The 18,928-nt window shown below is 38.2% G+C and overlaps 2 protein-coding genes across 3 annotated transcripts; one reads left to right on the forward strand and one right to left on the reverse strand.

Annotated features, from left to right (window-relative positions):
* The first annotated feature begins 384 nt into the window (after positions 1-384).
* LOC113576775 (interleukin-6 receptor subunit beta-like) lies at positions 385-6,907 on the forward strand. Of its 2 annotated transcripts, none has more exons than XM_027009068.2 (16): positions 385-605; positions 765-835; positions 1,445-1,729; positions 1,835-1,964; positions 2,608-2,771; positions 3,209-3,348; positions 3,772-3,925; positions 4,039-4,115; positions 4,195-4,399; positions 4,484-4,654; positions 4,738-4,833; positions 4,957-5,106; positions 5,202-5,342; positions 5,520-5,601; positions 5,710-5,791; positions 5,894-6,907. In XM_027009068.2, exons 2-16 carry the CDS (start codon positions 784-786, stop codon positions 6,332-6,334), a joined length of 2,370 nt encoding a protein of 789 aa, XP_026864869.2. In that variant the 5' UTR covers positions 385-605; positions 765-783; the 3' UTR covers positions 6,335-6,907. The 2 variants fall into 2 exon arrangements, with proteins under 2 accessions (XP_026864869.2, XP_026864868.2); XM_027009067.2 differs by having other exon boundaries at positions 386-605; positions 705-835.
* A 95-nt stretch (positions 6,908-7,002) lies between these two features.
* On the reverse strand, positions 7,003-17,633 carry LOC113576766 (interleukin-6 receptor subunit beta-like). Its single transcript, XM_035535609.1, is given in 16 exon segments — positions 7,003-8,937; positions 9,172-9,253; positions 11,478-11,565; positions 11,930-12,067; positions 12,248-12,391; positions 12,601-12,685; positions 12,688-12,748; positions 13,163-13,343; positions 13,944-14,139; positions 14,265-14,338; positions 14,455-14,614; positions 14,978-15,123; positions 15,229-15,392; positions 15,638-15,779; positions 15,891-15,975; positions 17,415-17,633. Coding segments are annotated over 15 exon segments (2,265 nt in total). The 5' UTR covers positions 15,955-15,975; positions 17,415-17,633; the 3' UTR covers positions 7,003-8,397.
* Positions 17,634-18,928: the final 1,295 nt, after the last annotated feature.

The raw sequence follows: 18,928 nt of genomic DNA on the forward strand, positions 1-18,928 counted from the left end.
GGGTATATTTTTCTTTGAAAATGAGTGGATTTGCACTAATTTAGAACTTTAAAATGGACCAATCACGTGACCTTGTATACCCCGGTTCTTTTGTGCCAGGCTGTTTCCAGTTTGATTTTTGGTCTTCAGTGTTTTTCTGACGGTACAAGTTGAACAAAAAATGGTTTGCAGATGGGGCTTGTGAAATAAAGTCGTTTACACATCAAATTAATGCTTAAATGTGGGATTCCTTTGTTCTATACAATTTAAAGGCCTGAGCAGCGATATTGGCATCGTACCAATTTAATACAGCTGCAACGCATCTCGAATTATTTAAATAATCGATTGGTAACAGCTTGGCTTTTGTAACACGGGAGGCGTTATTTCCTCATATCCCGACTTGCAGGTTGGTGTCGCAACGGTCAAAACGCGGGTCTTAGAACATGCGCTTCCATTGATGCATTTTGTTATTCGTAATTTGTTCGCGTGGCAAACAACATCACGGATAAAGAATGAGGGTAAATTACGGCGTGATGACCACCCTTCTCAAGGCTCTGTTACCTTTGTTGTAAAGCAGCCTGATGAGGATCAACGTTTAGTGACCACAAACGAAACTTGCTTCGAGGGTAAGTAAGCGGAATGACGACGTTTGATTTAATGCATGGGTTTAAAGTTTCTCAGCTTGTGGCTTCGTTAAAAGCTAATTGTACATAACTTTGTTATAGATACCACGTATTCTACTGTCATGGAAGCCCGCAACCAACCTTTTTTCCCCCTATATATAGCAAAGTAGGTTTAAAAACAATGCAGACCTCTCCGCTTGTCATGGTTCTAGTGCTTCAAGTGGTTTGTACAGGTGAGTTTGTTTTATCTCTTTACCCAGTCAGTCAAGTTTACTTAGGCTACAGATGGCCTTTTAGCTGCCATTTAACGGAATGTATATTGTCCGGTTTACAGGAAATAGTTTTGAGGAAAAAAGAACTAGCAGGCAAATTGTGGGTGGTATAGGCTGTGGTCGAAGACCCAAGGCTATGACCACCTGGCCCGACCTTTACATTTACAACTCATTAAACTAGTTGGCATATATTTTTAATCGGAATTCAGCACACCAATGTAATGTGATTCTATTTATTTATTTATTTGTTTGTTTATTTTTGCCAGGCTAGTATCAGCTCAGCAGTGATGCTGGCACATATCCAGTAACTACTGTGCCGGCTACACCCATGCCTGTTCAGCAACTACTTTCCAGCTACAGTGGGTCACTGCTTTGGTGATGATTTATATCAGCAGTGGTCCTGTGCGCTGGTTTAACAATTGTGCATGCCAGCAGTTTGTAAATGTAAACCTACAAAATCGACCTATAAGAGAAACTAGTGCATGTATGTTTGTTTTTCTAATAAAGCGGCTAGTGTCTGTATGCATAACACAATATCTGCTATTTACGGTCATTCTTATCCCCTTCCAGGACAAGAATTATGTGAAGTTTTTCCAGGGAACCAAAACATCATATATGGATCAGACATAATAGTGTCATTGAAAGCGTCGCCGAACAGTAATTGCCACAATAAAAATACTTTTAATACCAGCAGAGTTTACTGGACCCTCAACAATCAGAGGATAGCAAAACATTATTATGACTCCAACTCCAGCTTTGCCTCAGTTTCCATTGGAAACTTCTCACTGGCACGAGGGGTAATAGAATGCCTTTTAGATGGTGACATTCTGGGTGGTGTCATCTTTACTTCATATTGTAAGTAAAACATCTTATGGAAACACCTTTGGATCTGACTTTCTCTGCATTCTGTTAATATGCTAAACATAAAAATGCTAATCTCTACACTGATGGATCTCTCAGATGTTCTCAGCAACCCCCAAAATGTCTCATGTGTTGGAAAACTTGATTCTTTACTGATTAAATGTATAATCACCTGTAATTGGGATCTTGATCATACAGAGAATACTAACTACACAGTTTTGCTGAAACAGTAAGTTAACTTTTTGATGTAGTTTAATTCTTGTTTTAACTGCAATTCCAAATGCAAAAGTTCTGTAAAAATATTATTTAAGGATTTGTGTAAAATGATACTATTTTTTACATGGTTATGACCTTCCATATACCATAATGCGTATGTAAAACAATATTAAATATTTTGAAGAAATGTGGCAAAATGCCATAAAGCTTAATACCACTGCATGTATTTCCACAAAAGTAATTTTGCAATATAAGATTAGCTTTGATGGACTTGAGTGTGAACTGTGTAATTAATGCACTCCTTGTTCTTGATACATACTACCCCATATGTAGAAGGTTACTAAAAAAATAAATGTGATCTTCAAATTTTATGTACTTTTCATACTGCTATACATTTATAGCATTTGGCAGACACTCTTATCCAGACCAACTTACAAAAGTGCTCTTTGTAAGTGCTGTAGAAATAAAAATGGCTTGTTTTGGTCCTGATAATGTATGATGTACATGAATTAAAAGTTAACTGCATATTGTATAAATAGGAAAGGGGTAATCATGTTTAATATATTGTTTTAAAAATAATTATGCCCGACCCTTTGTGTTTGTCTTTCTTATGAGTAACTATTATCTCTACATGCATATGTGGTGTTTTTCCACAGAGGTTCAGAGGAGAAAACCTGCATATCTAGAGAAAAATCCTGCACATTTGCTGATGAAAGGGGTCCATTACTAAGTAAAAGCATTACTATAACAGTGACGGCTGAGAATCCAGTTGGGAAAGCTTTGTCAGATAAAGTTACCTATGATGATGTTTGGTCAATTGGTGAGTAGCAGATACTCAATATTAATTCAACAGTTTAAGTATCCTGACTCTCCTTTTTTCAGACCTTAAGTAGATTTTGTTTGCAGTGCTTTTACCTGTACTTGGTACTTGTGCACTAACAGGTACACACTAAGCAAAGTGTTTACTAGAATTTACTTTGTGTACAAAACACAAGTATGACCGAACACAGCCCTTGATTATATGTAATGTGTATTGTAGATTGTTTGGTGTTATTGCTGTCACTGTTAGATTAATTGTTACACATAGACAATGGAGGGGAGGTAACTTCTCATCCACTAGTTGAACAGTTCCTGTTTATAGAACTGCTTTAGACTGGTCAAATTGCATGGAACTGTTAGTGGACTACACTCTTTAAGTGACTTTGAATTTTTCGTCAACTGTACAACTGAGCGAGTTAAATGCACTGTTTCCTTTAGTTAAAATAGATCCACCAGATGTTCATGTGGAACTTGAATTGACTTATCTCAGAGTGAATTGGGAAAACATTGAATTCAGAAAATTTGAAACAGATTGTGAAATACATTTTACTGATCATGAAAGAGATTCATATACTGAGGTGAGTCATGAATTCCTGAATAATTGCCTTCCATGTGTTCTGTATAAACATTTTGTTTTTGTCTTTAACCCAAATATCTTGTGGAATTACTGCTTCTGTTTTTTTGTACAATGACATAACTAATGTTTTTATCAATAGATAAAATAGTACATTCTACCTCAATGTTGTAAGTCTATTACTAAGTATTGTTGCTCAAGTGCAAAGTATTAAAATAGTGAATTTGGATGGAAAAAGTTATGATGGAAATGCCAATAAAATCAGTATTTTGCTCAAAGAAAACAAATGAACACACCTTACTATGCACTGAAAAAGTGAGGTTTTTAATTGCTTGTGTACCCTCTGTGAAGGTGGTAATCTAAATGGTATACATTTATAACAATGCTCTATCTTTGTTCATTTTTACCTTACTCATATGCCTTTTAGCCTGTTAAACCTGTGAAAGTTGCCTCAAAAAGTCCTTATTTACTGACTGGAGTGAAACCTTGTACCAACTACACAATCTCAGTGTGTTGCAAGTTAAAAGGCTCAATCTGGAGTGCATGCAGTCAAAATGTTTCAGTTCTCACCTATATCAATGGTAATAAGATACCTTTTGTCTTTCTAACCCTAATATAGTTTCTTAGATACATTTCTTAATTGCAATAGAAAGATGCCATTTTGTAAAACAAATGTCATTTTGTTTCTATTAAGTCAGTCATGTTCAGCTGTGGAGGTCTAAAAGTGTGTTATCTGACAAAGAGAAAAGATCAGTGCACCTTATGTGGAAGGTAAGACAACAAAAGTTTCTAGTGCTCACAACCGTTATCAAATACAATCTTCACATCATGCGCTTTCCCTTTCTTTCAGGGAGTCCCTGCATCATGCAATGCTTTTGATGAGTATCGTCTCTTTGACCACACTTACAGCTCAAACTTTGTTACAAGTTTCAAGCCCTCCGAGAATCATACCTTTATTACACTGGATGGCAATTCACACAGATTGTCTGTAGCTGCATTCCATAATAACACCCACCTCACCGAAGCTTTCATTGACATACCAAGCACAGCAGAAGGTTTGATGATTTGGATAATATATGAAACGGATTCAAATTATTTCACATGTGGCCTTTTGAATTCATTCATGTTCAATTGGTCAGATTTAGATTTCCCTCCGCTTCGTAATGTCAGCATGCTAGCCAAGGATGGTGAAATTCATGTCACCTGGGATAAGCCTCCATCTCCTGTCAGTGGCTACATAATTGTCTGGAACAGTACAGACAAAGACTTTTTGTGGCAGCAAACTCAGGAAACGCAATTCTCTGTACAAGGTAGTTGCACTTAGGAAATGGTGCCAATTTTTAATTCTATGTTTATAACTGAGAAGTAAAAATAATGTTGCTTGCAACAACAGGTGAGCCCTTAACTCTCTACACCATATCTGTGAGCCCAATTTATGAGGATGGACCTGGAGATGAAGTCAGAATTGATGAATACATTCAAGAAGGAAGTGAGTAACATATCGGAGCTGGTAGTTAATTTCAGATCACTTTGCTCAGAAGTAGGCCTGTAATTCATTATATAATTCAGCCTCGCTTTTGTACATTTGAATTTATCCTCCTCTTCCCTGTAGTGCCCCCAAAAGTGTCTGAAGTTAGGGTGACGTGGATTAGTGACAAAAATGCTGAGATACAGTGGGTCCCAGCATCACGCACTGAGTGTTGTGCATTGGTTGTGAACTACACCGTGATTTTCAAAGCCCAAGATGACCCCGAACCCAGAAGTAAGTCCAGTGTGTCTTTTGTTGCATTTGCAAAAATGTCATTTTGCACAAGGGTGTTATGATTTGGTTGTACAGTGAGCCCTCTTTTTGAATAGATGTGACTGTGAGTAAAAAACAACGAAGTGTCATCCTGGATGACCTGCGGCCCAGCACAGTCTACGCCGTCTATGTCGTAGCCAATTCAATGGCTTCTTCCTCGAATAGTGATACTAAACAATTCTCAACTAAGCTATATGGTAATTTTTAACTTTACTTTTCACAGTAGTAAATTTAATTGTCTTGTCAATCTTTTAAAGAGAGGATTATCCTGGTTTGACATGTGTTTATGATTAATGAACAGATGACTGACTTCACGTATAGCAGTATTGAATATGAACATTAGACAGACGTGTCTAAAACATTGACTTTGCCAGGTGGAGCCTCCCTTACCACACTCATTGCATACTGCCTGACATTGGCCCTGCTCCCTGTGTTTGTAGTACTCAGTGTGATGATGTGAGTTTTCCTTTCCCCCTGCAACACCCGTACGTTTCTTTGAGTTGATTACTTATCCATAGAACTAGCAGATTTCCACGATCTAATAATTTCCTATTGCCTCTACAGGAGGAAGAAATATTTGAGTGAGAAGTTTCCCAATCCTCGATTTAGCTCATTGACTGTATGGTCTTCACAGTGTCATAGAACGGTGGTCCTTATTTTCTTTGTATCTACCACATGTTTATAGCAAACCTTGTTTCTGCAGGAAGTGTCTTTTTATGAATATGCTCATGATGGGTTTTGTTTCCAGAACTGGAACCCCCTAACAATGCCTTGGGTCTGTGACACTGAGAAGATTCTCCGATGTCACCTAGACACTGAGGCAGTCAGCATCTCCCCAGCAAGCAGAAGAGAGCTAAAGCTTGAGGCCTCAATGCCAGAAAACATGGTTCTGGCCAGCTCTCCTATTATAATGGAACTGCCATCTGGTGGAAAACGGGAAACATCCCAGATTTTTCCATTGACGGATGTCCATACACCTGGAGTTTGTCCCCTACGCCTTTCTCAGTCTTCTTACAGAAACCAAACCACCGTGATGAGCCCCGTGAAGTCACCCAGGAAAGGTCCCGTGAAGCCTTGTCCTTCAGAGGAGACAGAGATGCTACTGAAACAAAAGTTCCAAAATGAAACCGCAGATACCACATATGTTGCAGTGGATGCGTTTGAACATGGTAAACGTGAAAGCAAGTAAAAAGAGGAGTATTTGCAGTTATTTGACATATTTTGTCCTTGTTATTTGGACCTAGATTATGATGATTATAATGCTTCATTATTTGCCTTTATCTCCCTTCCTATATCTGGCAGGTATTGGCAGAGAAGTTAGATTGTAACCAACATAACCTGAATATTACCATGTTTTCTTCTTCTGTCTTGCACATAATAGTTACACAAAACACACCATCCACAAATGCTACAATAGTTACACAAAATGGCATCCTAGATTTGAATGTAATGTATGAACGGCATTGTTGGCTGTGGATTCTGCTGCAAAATGGTCATTTATGGGTGTTTAATGGCAACTTTAGGCTAGTCACCAGTATTGCTGCATCCTTCCAAAGTTGGTGCTTAGTGCACTCTCAAGCACTTAGCATAACAGACTAATGCACTTAAGTGTATTTCTCATGAGTAAGCCTTTATTTCTCATAGGGTTATTGCAGAGTGTTATATCTGTATTCAGTGATTTCCGTCCTGGAAAAAGATGCATGTGAAAATGCTTGCATTAAAAATCTTTCTGATGTTACATTATAAAAAATACCAATAAATATATGTTGATTATTTTATTCTTTTACACACACAGACCAAAAAGAAAATTCACATTGCTGTTTATTATAAAAATGTTTCTTATTGCCCGAATATGAACATCATGGCAAAAAGTGCAATGGCATTTGACAAATAATGTTCACCATTTTGTTATATTTTAATGTTTACTTGTACTGCAAGGTATGGCTTATGATACTTCCAGAGGTGTGTGGGCTGGGTTTCAAAAGTGTTAATGTCAATGAAATTCTACCAAGATGTCAGTCCAAATGCATGATGAAACAAACTTTTGGGCAAAAGCCCAATCAATGAAGGTATGCTTGGATAAAAACACATTTAGAAACGTGGTGAACCTCTTCATGCATTTGTTTAAAAAAATCACTTGTGGCCTCAAAACATGTAAACTAGGCAACATTTATGCATACATTCTAAGGATTTATCAAATAAAAAAGTCACACCCCAGCCAGTACCCAGTCAGCCCTCACAGACCACATCCACCAATCATACTACCCATTCACTTCCCTGGTCCAATCACCCACTTTTTCATTAATCACCCATACCTTTCCCTTTTTGATCTCACTCTATTTAATCCCCACGGCTGCATAGACTTGCACGCGTACGTGCGCATACGTGTGTGTATATATATATATATATATATATATATATATATGAAGGGCTGGATTGAAAGACTGCACAGAGGCACTAAAGATTGCAGAAAAGGAATGAGCTCTGAATACAAGTTTCTGGGATCTACCTCACCAGGCAGAACCACAATTGCAGGCAAAGATTCCCATGAGACAATCCAGCACATAACAGCAGGATGCAAGATGCTAGCAGGCAGAGAATACATAGAATGCTATAACCAAGTGGCTGGCATAGTATACAGGAGTATCTGTGCCGAGTACGGGCTGGAAGTTCCGAGGTCAAACTGAGACCCTCCAAGGTGGAGAATGACTGAGCTAAGATCCTGTGGGACTTCCAGACAGAGATAGACAAAATGATAAGGGCTAACTAAATAGTGATTCCATTAGTAATCGGAGCACTAGGGGCTGTGACCCCAGACTGGGAGAGTGACAGATACTAGTAACAACATTAACAACACTAACAACAAGATTTCCGTCCAGAAGTGTTCAGTCCTGGTAACAGCTAAGACAATATGCAGGACCCTCCAGCTCCCAGATCTCTGGTGTGTGTGTGTGTGTGTGTGTGTGTGTGTGTGTGTATTTTGCAGTGAAGTACACAACATTTCCTTCCAGAGATTTTCACTGATAACAGAAAATGAAATTGAAATTTACAGGCACATGTTATTAAAGCCTAGTGTTACTGAAACAACAACTCTACCAAAAATATTCTCTTTTATAAGTAGCGTTCAGTGTGAAACCAAATGGAGAAACCTACAACAGGCATTAGACTGTGGTAGTGAAATCAGGTCCCTGGATACAAAGCACAGGACTCTTAACAATGAAATGCATCAGTACCACTGTCCTTTCACTGCGATCAGTGGCCACTCTGCTGTGGCATGTAACAAGGGGTGAGGCCAGGTGGGTCCTCTGTGAGAGTGGGTGTGTATTTCTTCTTTGCCACTGGACAGAAGTTCAAAGAGTTATAGCTGGACTTTCCTTCCTGCATCTGTTGCTGCTCTATGCCTTGGCCGCTTGTCCAGTGCCGGCTGCCCTCTAGCAGATGCTCTGGGTGCTCCTCGCTCTCCAGGAGGGGTTGTGTGGACTCGGAACGGGCAAAGACAGGGGCCTGCAAGCTGGGGGTCTGGCCCTTGTAGCCGCTGGCTACCACAGAGGAATACTGCATGGTACTGGCGGTGGTCTGGCACGAGTCGCCCTCATCGTTGTCAGACACGCTCTGCCGTGGGGAGGACATGCAGGAGGAGCCCCCAATGCCACTGCTGTGCTCCTCTGAGAAGTACTTATCCTTCTTGAGAGGCAGCACTGTCTTGTCCTCCTCGCACAGAGACTTCCCATCGAACATGCCCACCTCCATTATGCTCAAATCAGGCAGCTTGGCTATTTTTAGAATGTTCACCTAAGGGAAACAAAATAGTGGTAACCATGAATGCAAACTGAGTCAAATGAGCAGTATAAACATGAAGAAAGATATAATGTTATAAAATACATAAATGTACAGTTCACTAGTCTAGGCAACCAGTAAAGCAATAAAGCAGTAAGCTACCTATGTACATAATGAGAATACACAAACAGTAAGAGAGACTAAAGCATGCTGAACATTCACTGTGCAGAAAATGTACTGTTTTCTCACCCTGGTGGGACAGTCAGGTGACCAGTTAGCAATGGTGCTGTGGGAGGGGTTTGGAATGTGTGGCCAGAAATGATTTTTAATCCTGGAAATAAATTAAAGTTGACAAACCACAAAGGCCACATTTTAGCCATTAACACAGTTGTATCTGTTAAAGCCACAAATTAATTTCAACACAGAAAAAACCCTCTACATGAATATCAATATTTAAAAATTTTAGCGAATTACTAGAGTTTGGGAGAAAGACCACACCAGAAACTCTACCCTTCCTTCCACCTTAATGGAACTTAAAATCTCCACAACTGATGAGGACCGATTCTCCAGAAGCCAGCGTACTTTAGCTTCATTTGATTGACCCTGTATCCTGCTATCACAGCTTCCTACTGTTCTGATGCTCCATCCGACTCTGTCTTGTTTTCTTCCAGACCTTCCCCCCGCCTGACCGCTTCCAGCAACTGTGACAGTGGACAACCATTGTGCTTTCTGTGCAGCAATATGATTTGCAGTAACTTCAATTATGCCAGTCACTTTGCATCTTCCTGCAAACTCCTGCATGTTTATTCATATAGCAGCCAAGCCCACTCTCCTCCCTACAGCCCCTACCACCCTCCCTCCACCAAGTTTGGGGCTAGCTGAGCTCAGAGACCACCAACCATGCCACCTCTCCCATCAAGACCGCTAGGCGCAGACGCTGTTTCTGCCTTCAAGGTCCTCCAGCTACACCCTCGTTTCTGGCATCTCTTTGGCAAATGTTGGGAAGGCAAGTTTTATTTCACCGTTTTGCCTCACATTTGATTGTAAGAGCAGCCTCGAGATATCCTATAAAGAGTGTTTACAGGAAAAAGGGGTTTAAACATTGACGTAGAAATATTGATAATATAAAACATAAAGGATTACAGAGATTATTTATCCTTATAAAATTATCTATGTACAGAGCAGGGGCCTCTGTAGAGGCCTTGCAGGCGTTTGCAAAGGACTCTGGGTAGGCCTCTAAAGGCCTCTGTAATGGTGGATCATCCCTCCACCAGGCATAGAATGGTAAATAAAATCAACATTATCTTGCAGATGCAAGATAAAGTCTTTTTAATTTTTTTTAGATGTCTCTTATTGGAATGTAATGGTATTTTGGATATCAGTTGCATAATGGTAAATAATGTATGACTTGGAAATAATGGTGGAATATTCAAAGATCAAGGTGTAAAAAGGCAAGGCGATTACATAATCACCCTTGAAAAGTATATAAAAATAACTATAAAAAACTCCTGTGTACCCCTCAGATATTCTTCGGAGAGTGCCTCAAATGCATGTTATCTTTAACTTGCAACACAGGACGAGACCAGCTATTCTCTTGAACTAATTCTTGAGTCTGCATCTTTATTTTCTATTTGAATGTACAATTTTTTAAGACAGTCATACCATTCACCTTGAATTCCACACCACACACAGACCCAGTTTCCATTCAAGTTCCTTCAATTTAGGACACAGCCTTCCACTGAATCCTGAGTTCCTCTACCAAATGCAGCATGCTCAGGATGCCATTCTAAATGCATTGGCCCCACACACCTTTTCCACCTGCTGGCCAGGCTGGAAGTGTTTTCCATGCTTCGACACATCTCACAATGACAACAGTAATTCTGTTGCAGTACCTCCACATTCTCCACTCAGGACACTTCCCATCAGAAACCATTATCAGGCACAGCAACACCACTAAACTAGGAAAGCACTGTACCTGTTTCCAGCTTGAGTCCCCTCTCAGTCCATATGATCCCCTAGTATGCCTTGTCCAAATTAGAACTGCCCAAACGCCATGCAATCCCCTCTTCACCTCCAAAAACAATTCCTTTGTCTCCCGACACTGGTTCGACCACTATCCTGGTCAAGTGGTTACTCATCTGACCAGTTATCTAGCTGCTGTATCCAGAAAAGGCACCCCATGCGTACCACCAACAGATGTACCAAATGCAGCCTGCAGCTTTTGGCGCTGGCTTCTTCCATCATAGACACTGCACAGAACTCTAGCCAAAGTTTACCCACAGTCACAGAATCATCCCTACTCCAGCTGCTATTGAAGGTGTGGTCTGCACTCTCAATCAGACAATTCTAGAAAAAAACTCCCTAATGATACCTTGATATACCTTGATCAAAAAGATAATTTATTATTGCTCTTTGTTGTTCTTTGCGCTTTGTTTAATATATTTATTTGCATTGCAAATATTTGTTTTCAGCTTTTAATTTACAGCGTTGTAGTTCGCTGTTCTCTTCTTCAAACTCAGCAGAAATATGGTTTTTACGTGTGCTACTTGACTCACGATTCTCTTTTCTTCAGAGAGTAGATCATTATAAAAAGAACAAAGACCAGGAAGCCCAAGCACACCATCACTTCGAGTTCACCAACATCTACAGTTTACAAGAAAAACATTATGTTGTGTGTGTAAATTGAAAAACATGAATCATACAAACAAAGGTACATGCAATGAATTGCTAGTGACAAATTATGCAGTGCTGCAGCTTGAAATGAAACTTAACATTTCAATGAAATGAAATGAAACTCTTTTTTTGGCATGGAAACTTTATAGCTTGATTAATGTTCATTTGTAACACACAAGTATTCTTTGTGATGGAGTGATGAATTTTACGAAGGCTTAATTAGAATCTCTCAGCACTGAAAATGCAAGGTGAAGGTACAACTGAGTTGTATTACATCTTCTTCTACGTAATACATAAAACATGAATTAAAATGCAAGCTTTACGAAGTACATACCATACTTCGTGTACAAAATGGACTCAGAGCCGTTGACTGAGCCCTCCATGTTGGAAGCCATGACACATACCACATATCGGCTTGCACTGGCCAGTTCGGTCAGCTTGTGTGAATGGAACTCAGACCTAACAACAACAACTGGCAAACAGATTGAATTATGAGCCACAAAAGGTCATGAATTATACTTTACATTCAGTACTGATACAAACTTGAGAGTGTTCCTGCACAACATCATCTAAACCAACATAGTCTTTATCAAGTATGTATAAGCACAAGCAGTAAAGTAACATTTTGTAGGACTCAACCAATTTCTCTTACATTGCTCATTATCTCCTGTTTTATAGAAGATGGTGTAATTGGTGAGAAATCCACGCTGACTGGTAACTGGTATCTCCTCCCATTTCAAGTGAAACACTGTTTTCTGTGTTTCAGTTGCTTCAACAGAGGGGCCCCGTAGAGGAGCTGGGGTTCAAATTAAAAGAAGTTCAGTACATTAATGCAGGTGAATTATCCACATTACTTTTGTTAGAAAGACTCAACAAATGTCTCTTGAACCAATGTATTACATCAGTTATTTTTACTTTTTCTAAAACACTTTGAAATTTGAAAGTTCAAGAAATTGAATCATATAAATACGTGTGAAAAGCTTGAGGCAAACTGATGATACGTACGTCCTTGTTTGAGATAGGCTTCTACAGTGACCTTGTCTCCTGGTAGGTTATAATACAAGTTGGAATGCTTGACTCCATAAATGGACAGACTGATATTTTGTAGCGTACAAATGGCTCAAAGTTACCTAGTAGGTAAGTCAAAAGGAGTCTATAGTTAATAGAACCACACTTATCATGAAGCCATTAATACATTCAGGCTGGCTTAAAGGTTGTTTCTCTTTGAAAATGGACACCAATATAAACATATCCATGAGAATACTAATGTAGAATATGCTATCCTCCACCTGACAAATGACAGTTCTGTAATTAATAAGGTGTTATTTTAGGAACTATTGATATACAGTAATGAAATACTAGAATTAAATACTAATTAGATTTTAAAGTCAGACAACCACCATACATATACCAAAGATGAGCTGAAAAAATAACATGATATTAATAAATACAAATAAAATATTTAACATAATATATAATATTATATGTATAATATGGTATAAACAAATACAAACAAGATGAATTCTAATGTAAAGTTTCCCACCTTTAAGCAGAACACTGTATGAGCTGGCATTTTTTTTTTGGCCAAGACTTTCTGCAGTCCCTTTTTCCTTCAGGTACCGAGACCCATTCTAGCACATACTCAAAGACACGTAAGAGCCATTTGGAACCAGAGGGTGGGAGCCAGTCCACCCACAGCTGCCCATCTCGGACTGACCAGCGCACCTGTTCTGCTCCAGCTCGGAGCACTGAGAGGTAAAACCACATAATTAGATCAGGGTGATTTGCTTACAGAAACCAAAACACCATATTGTTTTATTTTTGTTTTGATTTATGTTTTGTATATTGAAGTTAAGTACTGCTGCATGTGTTCATCTAAAGGTTATTTGACAATTTTGAGCTAAATAAATGAGAAAATAAGAAAAGCCCACTGTTAACACTTCCTTTGTGTTATAGGAATGTGTCTTATTTACCAAAGTCACTGTTTGGTCACCATCTATTAGACAAACTACACATCTCGTGATCATCTTTAACTGTAACTACAAATTCTTTGAATTCTTTGAATAAAACTCCCAAAAACACCTAAATGTTTGTTATGGTTTGAAGTGTTTCTTTTTAACAAAAAGCTACTGAATTCCTAATTTTGTAATTGCACATCAATCCTATCATAAACTATTCGACTGATGTGCACAAATTGCATCATTTCATTCCTGTACCTCTAAAGAGTATTCATTTAGGGTAGGGTATAAAATAAAAAAATGCACAACATGCACAAACTCTTTTCTTCACAGTCAATGCAAAACGTTTCATTACAAGAACAATGAGACAACATGTTCACATACCCTGGCTAGATCTTGGAACCACTAAAGAAGCCACAGGAGAAACACCTGCAGAATTGTGTGCAGTCATTCTGATAAACATCTTTTCCCCCTTTATATGCAACTGGTGCTCTTTGGAATGGACAACATGTCTCTCGGCACTGACCCCATTTTCTTCAACTGTGATGTTATATCCTAATATTTTTCCATTGGATTTCACAGGATCCTGTGACATAAAATAGAAACATAAATCATTTGCTCTCATATCATAAAGCACATACACTACCAAAGAAGCATTTCAATAAATGTGTTTAGTAACAACTTTTACACAAACATTAATAAACATTTCACCTTCCAAATCAGCTTCACCACTGTATTATTTTTCTCTTCATAGACTCTCCACAGATCTGATTTGCTTTCAGGCTCTGAGTAAAATGGGGTGGTATAATAAGATCATATGCAAATGATCAAAGATGACTGTACTGGGCTTTACATAACCACTGAGAATCCTACAAGATGAATCTACTCAGCAGTGACTTACTGGCTTCTGGTGTGCGAGCTGTTGCATTGGGACTCCAGTCACTCCAGTAACCGATGCCCTTCTGATTAATGCAGCGCATCTGAACCACATAATCAGTGTAGGGCTGAAGGAACTGCAGCCTGAAGGACTCAATGTATGACTCAGTGGCGCTTTGGGGTACCTGAAAGAACATGGTCAAGTTTGGACATCACATGACATATGGCTAAACGTCCCTCTAGTTCCATCCCAGGCTGAATGTTTATGATGTGGTAGATCACAGAGACATCCTGAGCCAGGACAGAATCTGACTGTCCAACTTTTAAATAATTCTACCAGGAATCAGGTATTCCCTCATAATTAATATAAATCAGCCCTTCACATACCACAAGGACAGATGAGAATTCAATCACCAATAATTCAGCAATAACACATATCATATCATATCATAGTTCATCTTTACATCTTTAACTCCTCTGAAAACTTAACCAACTATTATATAAGAATTGCAATATTATATGCAGAATTAATAAAAGCTCATAAGTACCTCATTCCAAACGCTGCTGCCTGCTTGGCAGTATCTTATGTTGTACTTAAGCTTTAAGTAAAATGAATGGGTCCAGTTAACAATTAAAGACATTGAGAAATTGGCTTCTGGAATTAACATCACATTTGATGGTGGATTTGGTTTTACTAAGAATAAAGAAAATACAGAAATCAGTGGTGTTTCAGGTAGAACTTCATTGCATTATTAGAATTGCAATAGAATTGCTTTTTAATCAATTTACTATCACCTACCAAAGCATTCTGCATGAGCTAAAAGTTCTGTTGAATTCACAGAGCCCAGTTCATTCTTCACTTCTACCCAGACCTTAGTTTCCATATATATTGGGAAACTGCCTAAATCAACGGTGAGGTTGTTTGCAAGTTTTTTATAACTGACAACTGAGTATGGTTCCACGCTAGAAAGACAAAGGTTTATAAAAAATATCATTACTTACAATTAAAGCACTTTCAACAACACAACAATCTACCATTAAAAAGATGAGTGTTTTGAAAAAGAGTTGTTCTTACTGATGGTCTTGCCAACTGAAGTAACTGATTTCACAATTGTAGACTAGTTTCAGGACTTTCATTTCCCTAATTTAAAAAATATATCTGGATTGTGCTTCAAATTACATTACAATACATTTCAACCAGTACAAACCTATACTGTGCATAGAGTATATAGCTTGTGTTAGAGTCTGGGGCATGTTCCCCAGGATCCCAGTGACATGTCAAATTAGGGGACACCCTCTTGCCCTTTTGCAAAGCAATGCATTGCAAATTCTCTGGTTTTATTGGCAGGTCTGAAAGACATCAGTGTCACAGTGAAAACAAAGATTTCTGATGTGTAAATGTAACACATCACGCATTAATAAAAATGTGTAAAATCCTTTCAAACTCTGACATTACATTACCTAATGGGAAGCTGAAGGAAAAGTAGGAGACAAATAGTAAAGTGGAATGCAGTGGAATTCTCATTGTCACATCCCCTGTTAGCGTCTGAAAAAAAAATTATACACATTTCCAAAAGAAAGGCAGCACTGTATCCTACATTAAAAACAACTTAACTAAAATGCATATTAAGTAGGTTTTAGCAGCTGATTTGTTTGAGAAAGTTTTAAAAGACAATGACAATGTCACAAAAGGAAAATGCAATGTAACGACAAGCACAAATATGAGCATATTACTAATCTATTATAATTGCATGGTTATTCCTGGAAATGTGTGAATGTGTGTGTGTGTGTGTGTGTGTGTGTGTGTGTGTGTGTGTGTGTGTGTGTGTGTGTGTGTGTCTAGCTTTACAGATCTATTGCAGGATTTAATAACTGATTTAATTTTGCTGTAGTTATGACATTTGCCAAAGTTACTGAACACAATGATTATGATTGACCCCAAATTTAATTTTAGAAGATATTACTATCTATTTTGGAGAAACTACGCTTAATAAATCTGGCTTTATGACTTTGTTACAGGCATCATTAACCGAATTTAGTTGGGTGTGTTTAGGAAATTTCCAGTAGTTTCTATATATTGTGAGCATGACCCGATAAAGGAGGTCTGGGATTGTCATACTACAACTAATTTCAGAAGAAATTCTATATTAAACATTGGACTTGGACTTAAATTTCTTATAGTTCCTACATATAATATTGCATGTAACTACAGCTACTCAAATCAGTTACTGACACCTGTAATATAGAAATAAAGTCAACATTTAAAGTAGAAAGTGGAAAAGGTAGGCAGTACAATCTTGTAAACAGAATTTCACATTACGTTACATTTATCAGACATTCTTGTCCACAGTGCTTAGTTGTTTCCCTGTAAGAAATTCTAGTATTCTAGGTCTGAGTCTAAGGATACCATTAAACTAGAATCCTGTTAATGTAGAGAAGTAAGTGGAGGATTGGTGATTGTTAAAGCACTTCAAGCCTACACTTGCTGTGTAGCCAAAGAGTCATGTCTTCCCTGTCTCTTGAGGGGCTGTGGTTCAAGATGAGCTGTACTAGAGGCAAGAGGTATGATGACATGTCCAAAACTATGTACACATTATTAGACTTCCTCTACCACAGAACTGTATGGTCAGAGGTTTTAGGAAAATATCTGATTTGCGTTTAACTATATCCTAGTTTTCCAAAAAAAAGCTAATTTGCGCTTCCTATTCAATTCTACTTCCCACACTCTTCTTTATTAAAAAAAAGAAAGAAAAACCCCACACTAAACTAAACAACAAAAAGATACAAAATAAACATACAAACATACAAACCACAAACATACAAAATAAAAACAACACAATAGTGCACACAGCACAAATTAAACTCTCTGAATGTTTATACTTTAGAACGTCTATGAATCATATTAACTGAAATGGTGGATAAATATTTAGTTTTTGCTGTCTCGGCTCCAAAATCAGTTTAGTGTCAAAGTTTACGAAATCTTACCTCCTCGGAATGGTCATATTATATTCATCCCTTAAAGGCTACGTGATCTGTTTTGCTGGACACCTTTTCCACAACAGTGTTCTCTCTTAGCTCCTTGGATCAGTTACCAGTCCGAGACGGTTCACAGTGTTAATGCACAGCATGTAAAATCTGACTTCAGTCACTATGAGAAACCTGATTTAAAGTTAACCTAAAATATGAGCACGTAGCCTACTATCGCGGGGAATGACGCTTTCCTTAACCCCTTTATGGTTGGTTAATTTTATTGTCAATCTATGAAGAGTCGGTTACACAGTGAGGCGTTTGTTATTTCGTTTACACTTATGCTCCTCCCACTGCCCGAAAGCGCCATACGACAGAAGTTGGACAGCATCCGGTTCAGAATGACTTTCAGTGAAATATAGACTAGTTAGGCATTTTGTAACCACAAAGAAACAAAGATGACACATTCGTCTGCAGCATAGTGACTCATTGTTAAGCAAATAAAATGTACTTCTACGGCACGAAAAATAAAGACATGAAGCATTCCAAAGGCACTTTTCCTAACGTACCACGACTATTAGCAAAGCAAAAGAACGTTTTAATTTCAAGGTGGATATTTTGAGCTTTGGAGAAAGTGGCATTGTGTGTACAGTGGTCCCAAATGGGGGTTAGGTTAAGCGATTCATAGAGGGTGAGTGTTTGTAAAGTATCTGGAAGCGGGAGACCCTCTCAAAATAAACTTCCATATATAGGCATTGGGGTGGCGGTGTTAAATCCTCCGGACATAAGCGTGTAGTGAGACTTTTTGTTTCTCCTCTCTTGTTCCAGAAATATTTTCAAGTTCGGTGTGCTGTTAGATATGGAAGGAGATGACTGGAGAATGTGTGAACTATGAATCTGGCCCACAGCCTCTCATTAACTAAACTTCCTTCAGAATTCATGTTTCTATCTCTGTTGGGAAATCATTCTTTTCAATGAAGCTGGCTTCCATACGTTACAGTTATGTATCATCCAGTTATATAGGTTACTTCTTTTCCTCAAGGGAGACTGGAGAAACTGGACCAGATTCATAAAATTTTAGGGTAACCGCGCTACGATAGGCAAATGTGTCTCTCAGATAGACTAATTACTTCTTACATTAAAGTACCAAAGATGTTGTAATAGTCATGTTTGCATCATATTACAACTTCTTTTATTTCCTCTAAATGTTCACTTGTGAATTAAGATGAAGTAAAGGAGATTCAAAAGATTTTGGGATGCACTCTGGATTTTGGCATGCACTCTAGTTTTAGATTTTTACAGGGCCCTTATCAAGGAAAACTGAATTTCCTTTGCTTTATTGAAATAAAGAACTTTGAAATATATGTAAATATATGTTTAAAGTTTCAAAACACAACATTCACTCCTCCAGTCCAAACAATCCATACATGAAATGTAAGATGAAAAACATCCTGTGCTGAAATCACTTTCTCTGATGTCACGAAAAAAAAAAAAAGAACTATATATCCTAGCCTATTCAGCCAACAGCCGTT

This window comes from Electrophorus electricus, chromosome 17 (genome assembly GCF_013358815.1).
Source record: "Electrophorus electricus isolate fEleEle1 chromosome 17, fEleEle1.pri, whole genome shotgun sequence".
Taxonomy (NCBI): Eukaryota; Metazoa; Chordata; class Actinopteri; order Gymnotiformes; family Gymnotidae; genus Electrophorus; species Electrophorus electricus.